Source organism: Hippocampus comes, unplaced genomic scaffold, assembly GCF_001891065.2.
Source record: "Hippocampus comes isolate QL1 unplaced genomic scaffold, H_comes_QL1_v1.1 scaffold92, whole genome shotgun sequence".
Lineage (NCBI taxonomy): Eukaryota > Metazoa > Chordata > Actinopteri > Syngnathiformes > Syngnathidae > Hippocampus > Hippocampus comes.
Genome location: NW_017805379.1, coordinates 2,782,424 through 2,788,977, shown reverse-complemented (window position 1 = coordinate 2,788,977; position 6,554 = coordinate 2,782,424). Strand labels below are relative to the sequence as shown.

Sequence of the window (6,554 nt, the reverse complement as noted above, 5' to 3'; positions counted from 1 at the left end):
TATAGAAAGACAAAAAAAAGAGAGAGAGAGAGAGAGAGAGAGAGAGAGAGAGAGAGAGAGAGAGAGAGAGAGAGAGAGGGAGAGAGAGAGAGTCAGTCTCAGGGTCAAAAGCATAAAGTGCTCTTGCGTCTCTGCGTGACAGACTTCCCCTGAAGCGCTTGCGTAACAAGTTAAGACAGAGCGAGCGCCACATTGCCTGGTCCCACTTTCACTTCGGTCGCTCGTCTCGGAACGGCCGAGGCAGCGGCGTTGGATGTTGCTCCGATGCTACGAAGCGTGGCTCGTTAGCCCCTAAAGTGCTCTTGCGTCTCTGCGTGACAGACTTCCCCTGAAGCGCTTGCGTAACAAGTTAAGACAGAGCGAGCGCCACATTGCCTGGTCCCACTTTCACTTCGGTCGCTCGTCTCGGAACGGCCGAGGCAGCGGCGTTGGATGTTGCTCCGATGCTACGAAGCGTGGCTCGTTAGCCCCTCCTAAAAGAGGAGCGCGACCTCCCCCCCACGGCACGTGATAAGGCAAGACCTTGGTGTCAATAGAACAGAGAGGAAATTTCGGGCCAGTTTCGCCAATACCGATAAACTGCAGCAGTTCAGAAAGGAGTAAAGCACTATTTGTTTATTTATTTATGTCAATTTCGATATTATCGACCGGTTGCAGCTTTTTTTAAGTCGTCAAAAAGTATACCTGTCAACAATTTTTTTACATTTTCTTTTCTTAAATCAGATGCAAGCAAAGTTTTCTACATGGAATTTTTTTTTTGCACTGATTCCTGATCTGCCCACGTTTATTCCTCTATCATATTAGGTTTTCATCATAATAATAATAATAATATATTTTGTCATGTTTAATTAAACAGTCGATTCTGGAACAGGTGAAATTATTTTCTGAAACATCGTAGCTAGACATTACAACGCATCGTAAAAGCAGCATTCTAGGTCAAACTTGAATATAAAAAACAGGAAACGATCTTTGAAAAAATGTGCCAGGGGAAGGAAAAAAAATTTGACAATTTTGGAATCTGCATCAAAAATGTTTCAAGCCATCTCTGTGAAGAGTGTTCCTATTAATCGGGGTCCATCTATGTTGCAGCCACTGATGATTTTTGTTGTTTTGTCTGATATGTGTTTGTGTTACCAGTGGTTGAAATTAACACATTCATGTTGCGCTATGTTTTTATATAATTTCTTTTTTTTTTTTTTTTTTAAACACACTGAGACTCTATATTCCGTGTAAAATTGTGACTTCCAGGTCAATTCCTTGCACAACTTGGCATTGCTCACCAAAACATTGCTTGCAAAAATGAAAGATTTCATTTGTTTTGATTGAGAAGCACACTGACCGACATTATAAACAAAATTTCATGATATATATTGAAGGATATTCTCTAGATTTACGGGTGGCAAACAATGAAAACAGTGTTACTCGCGGACAATTTCTGAAAATGGTTAGATGTTTGAACGGCCGTAATCGGCTTAAACAATCGGGCCCTACTGTTGACGTGTGTAATGGATCCCTTTCCAGAAAGCGAGACGCAGGCGGCTGATGACAACTTGGTGCTGACTGTCAGATCAGACAAAACGGGAAAGGCATCATAAGAGCCATGATGATAACGAGAACGCTGCCGTTGACGACGACGATTATGATGATGATGATAATGATGGTGACAAAGGAAGCTGCAATCCTGCTGAGCAAGGATATTCAAATTAAAATGACTTCCCCTTCTGGAAGTTTCATTTACAGTAGGCCCTTGGGAACCATATTGGGCTTCCTCAATGGACAATGTGACATACACATTGACAGAAAAAGTCTAAACTCTGTTCAAATGTTTTTTTGGGGTGATATTCAAGCACGAGCCCAAAACAAGTCATTCCACAATTATTTTCCGCCATTAGTGTGACCTATAATCAGTAAAGAGGTTCGATATTTTGAAAAATGCTTACTCTCTAAATCTTATCTTGCTCTCAATACCACAAAATGACACATTGTAAAAACAAACAGGTTTTAGGAGAGCTTCTTCAGAAAGAGGGCAAGGCCAAATGATGGGGCGGAAGAAAATGAAAGCGACAATATCAGCAGCCCGACTTAGAAGACGGCACAAATGAAGCAAATCAAGCCTTCAAAACAGGAGGGAAAAAATGAATAACTTTCTTTCACTTCCAACATCTCATCTTTCGGGAGGGGAATTTTCTTCTTCCTTGCACAGATATCGGATTGGACTCGGCTGCTCCTCAAAAATCAAGTGACTTTGAGTTAGGTGCAAAAAAATACATATGAACAGGGTATCCCTTTTCAACACAGCTCCTTGGTCACCAAGATGGTGGCAAAGCACTACTTTAGTCTAAATCAAGCTCCCCGATTCCCTTAGTTCCGCGACACAAAGATGGCACCAAAATAATAAATAATAGTTATTGTTCGAAAAACAGCAAATATGTGAGCTTCGAGGCTCACGTGTGATTATCTAACCTACTTTTGGTGACATATGTTGGTGTGCCCGAGGCATGATCACAATCATCATCAGTCTTGGAGAATAAATTGGTCAAATCGAGAAGAACGCATGAGAAGCTTACACTTAGCATATATAAACCCCAAGGAGTGAATGCAAGTGTTTGTTTTGGTGGCAAAAGTTGAGAATGAACGCCAGGAGACGTGTTGTCGTTGTTGCTCGGAGTCTTTACCTTGCGTAGTGCTTGCACGAAGAGGCCTCTCCACTTGTGACTGTTCTCGTCACTGGAAAAGTCGTAGATCTGCTGGGGCTGCATCGCTGCTGCGGTGGCGGTGGTGGCGGCTCCTGGCGTTGCCGTGCTCCGGCCCGAACTGTCAGCATCGGCCCCGGCGGATAGTTAGCCCCCTTTTGTGGGTGGGTGGGTCAGTCCAGGGCGGCAGGCACAGCTTAAGAGTCCGTCCAACGCGGCCGGGTGGCTTCAAGTGTACACGAACCAGGCAGGCTAGCCCGGTGGCGAGGACGTCTTTTTGGGGGGTTAAGTCGGTGAAAACCAAGCTACATTCGGGGTTAAGCACATGTAGCTCCGGGGTCCTCTCGATAGCAGCCAAAGGCAAAGCTAACGAGAGGGTTAGCCCACCGTTCGGTGTAAACACAGCACGGCGGCTAACTCGGAGGCTAACGGCTAACAACAAGGTGGCAAAGCGACACCCTCGCCGGTTTAAAATGATTACAGGCACGTTAAGTTGAATAAAGTGACGGCATTGGGCGTCGAAGAAGCCCGATGTCGAGCAAAAAATGGAAATGCGGTCGGTTCTTCGCCGCCTTCGAAGACACCTGTAAACGCTAGCGCGTTAGCTCGGCGGAGGGAAGCCGCCGCTGGCCTCCCGACGGACAAGGCACACTTTCTTCACCGTCACACGCGGACATCTTCTGCCGCTGGGAAGCGTTGAAAATCCCCCTCCTCTAGAAAAAGTAGTACAGCAGTAGTCCAAACGTGAAGAAGTCCGACGGCGACACGGTCAAGCCCCGTCGGGGAAACGTCTTCGGTGAGCGGAGCGGCACAGGAGGAGGAGGCTCACGCAGTCGGGATGGTTTTTAGTTCGCTTTGGGAAGTCGGACAAGATGTTCGTTCGGGGCAACTCCGCTGTCTGCCTGCTGGCGTCCTTAATATTAATTAGGCAGGCCAAAAAAAAAAAAAAAGGCCCGACATCAGGGACATCTCTTCCACCAAAATGTGTGTTGTGGTAACATACAAGTCTTACTTGCTTTATTCATTAAATGGCCTCTTATTACAAATGTAACTTTCACTTATAGCGACGTTACATAACAAAGACTTTTATTTAAAAATGCGATATTGTTAAAATATTTTATTTTTTTTCCATTCCATCCCCAGTAAATGCAATAACTGATCTCTATGTTGAAAATCATTAAACCACCGTAAACGTGAAACACAGATACGCATGCACACACAAACCGAAACAAAAAAAGTATTAAAATGCCGAAACATACAATTCAAAATTTTTTTTTTACATTTCCATACATTAAAAAAATGAATAAATGTATAAAATATGTATTTATATTCCACAGATGTCCTGTGTTAAGCGATAGTTTTAGGCTATAGTTCCTACATTTATTGAGCACTCAGTTTACTTATATATACATATCTATGTCCGTTTACACACACACACACACACACACACACACACACACACACACACACACACACACACACGCTTTACTGAAATGCCTTTAAAACTAATTTGTACAAATGTACCTTTAATTAGTAGCCATTTAGGCCGTTAGTGCTCGCACGCCCCCTAACGGACAAACAAGGTGCTACCAAAATGAAAACCTGATAACTGTTGACTGTACAGCTACGTATATGCCTATGCAAGCACACTATCATTGGCACATACAAAAAAAAAAATCAATGAAAAAAAACACCACAGGGGTTTTTGCCATTTAAAAATACTTTGTCTTTATTGTATAAAAACCTTTATTTGTCAAAACAAATGAATACAAATAGATGTGATTAATTGAGTGGACGTAAATACGACATATGTCGACATCCTGAGTGGCACGTTGTCACGCTGCAGTTGCGTGACACTTGGCAGCAAGTTATGAAGAGAAGAATTAAAAGTAAGCAACTGTAGATTGACAACACACAGTCTCTCTCTCGATATATATATTTTTGTATATACATTTTAAACACCCCCCGCCATTTCCAAAATGTAATTAAACCATGCTTGAGTATTTCAACAAACTGCCCTAAAAATCCACCTCTCACCTAAAAATGCTGCTTTTCATTCCAAATAAATCACATTCTGTACAGTGTGCGTTTTTGATGTTTTACTTCACTTTGGCACAGAGACGATTACATCCTTCTTCTTCTGCAATTGGTTGAGGTATTACTCGTGAGCCACTTCTTTAACGGGTAAAGTGCATTCTCTGTCGGGTTTAAGTCTGGAGATCAACTTGCTCAGTCTAAAACCGTGCGGTTTTTGCACCATCTTCTTTGTTGTGGTAATACTGCAGTGGAGTCTTTGGTGTTACGGTTTAATGCCATTTCTATAGTGGCAATAAGTCGGCAAAATAGTGGTTGGCATGACTGCTGCATCAAGCTGAGCAGTGAATCACATTCAAAATCAACATTGCAATGTAGCAAAATGCAATTTTCACATTGCAAAAGATGGTTTCAGCCTTTACGAGCACATTATGTTCACAGATCGGATGATACCGTTTGCAATCTGGAGTTTGTTTTTTGCCCACATCCCCAAAACGCCGCATCTTTTGGCTCTCAACTGTCCATGGGTGTGAACAGACGTTTGTTTTGTTTCTCGGTCCAAGGTCCCCGCCGCCTCTCGCAACGATAACCTCAGTGGAGCCATTCTTTAAAAAAAATAATAAAAAATGGCGGCCGCCAACCCCCCCCCGCCCGCATGATGGCGACATCCTGGTTAGCCCGACGCGATTAGAGCGCAAAGCGGCTCTCCACTTCGTCGGCGACCATTTCGGCGATGGCGAGCGAGGAGGTGGCGGCGGGCGAAGGAGCGTTGCGGACGTGCAGCACGCGGCTGCCCAGGTCGCCCACGCCGCCGTCGAACACAAAGTCGTCCACCAGGTTGCCGTCGCGGTCCAGCGCCTGCGCTCGCACGCCGGCCGGACCCCTGCGCCCAAACGCAAATCAGGACGGAAGTGCCGCAAAATGAGATTCGCGTCCGTTCTTCACTCTTTACCTGAGCACGTCACTGCGGGACAATTCGGGGATATACTTCTGCAGGAGCTTGACCTGCGCCCCGATGAAGATGCCTCGGTACATCTCGCCAATGCCGTACGAGATGTTCTTCAACACCAGCTTCTGGAGGCCTCTGACACAGCAAAGTACACGTGAAGCTCACCGATATCTTCAATATCATCATAATTGGAATTCGCAAGATAATGAGAACAGTACAAGAACGGTGTTGTACGTTGTAGACATTTTTTTTTTTTGGTCCGTGGGACTGACCTGAATGACAGCGCATCAGCCAGGTCTCTCACATTGAAGTCATAGATCTGGTATCCTTCCCTCTTGAAGGCCAGCACGGCGTTGGGTCCCAGCCAGATGCTGCCGTCCATGCGCGGTGTGAAGTGGACGCCCAGGAAGGGGAAGCGAGGGTCGGGCACCTTGGAAAACGCAAAGTGCCAACAGTGAAACATATTTTCGCTGAAATAAAATGATTTACATGTACATTTGTTGCCTGCAGAAATCTGTGAATATCTACTGTTCATATATATTTATCCCAAGTATTCCCTAGTATGCGACATAATGGTCAAAAAGCTTCTGCGTGAACCCACCTGAAATGTTTCTTATGCAATGCTCCCCCCCCATCCCCCCATCTGAAATGAAATGACTAACAGATGTCCTACTTGGAAATCTTAAACACAGCCTGATAAAACAATTCCCCCAAATTCCTCCTGCCAGTAAGAGTCAATAAAAAAAAAAAAATGCCTTTTTTTTTTTTTTTGGGCCAAGTGAGGGGGGAAAAGTCTGACCGATGATGAAAAACATGTGGCCATTAAACGAGGTATTACGTAACATTGGGTGGGGGGGGGGGGGGGGAGTGTGGCGCGT

The 6,554-nt window shown here is 44.6% G+C and overlaps 2 protein-coding genes across 2 annotated transcripts in view; both read right to left on the bottom strand.

Annotated features, from left to right (window-relative positions):
* The window catches only part of LOC109517355 (son of sevenless homolog 2), a 17,413-nt gene extending 13,501 nt beyond the window's left edge, over positions 1–3,912 (bottom strand). Inside the window, exon 1 of the mRNA XM_019872483.1 lies at positions 2,676–3,912. Within this exon, the coding sequence (XP_019728042.1) occupies positions 2,676–2,759 (84 nt within the window). The 5' untranslated portion in view covers positions 2,760–3,912. The remainder of the gene's footprint in view (positions 1–2,675) is intronic.
* An 878-nt stretch (positions 3,913–4,790) lies between these two features.
* l2hgdh (L-2-hydroxyglutarate dehydrogenase) overlaps positions 4,791–6,554 on the bottom strand; it is a 6,734-nt gene continuing 4,970 nt past the window's right edge. The window contains exons 8-10 of the mRNA XM_019872429.1: positions 5,949–6,155; positions 5,680–5,811; positions 4,791–5,610 (exon numbers count right to left, since the gene is read on the bottom strand). Of these exons, the coding sequence (XP_019727988.1) occupies positions 5,415–5,610; positions 5,680–5,811; positions 5,949–6,155 (535 nt within the window). The 3' untranslated portion in view covers positions 4,791–5,414. The remainder of the gene's footprint in view (positions 5,611–5,679; positions 5,812–5,948; positions 6,156–6,554) is intronic.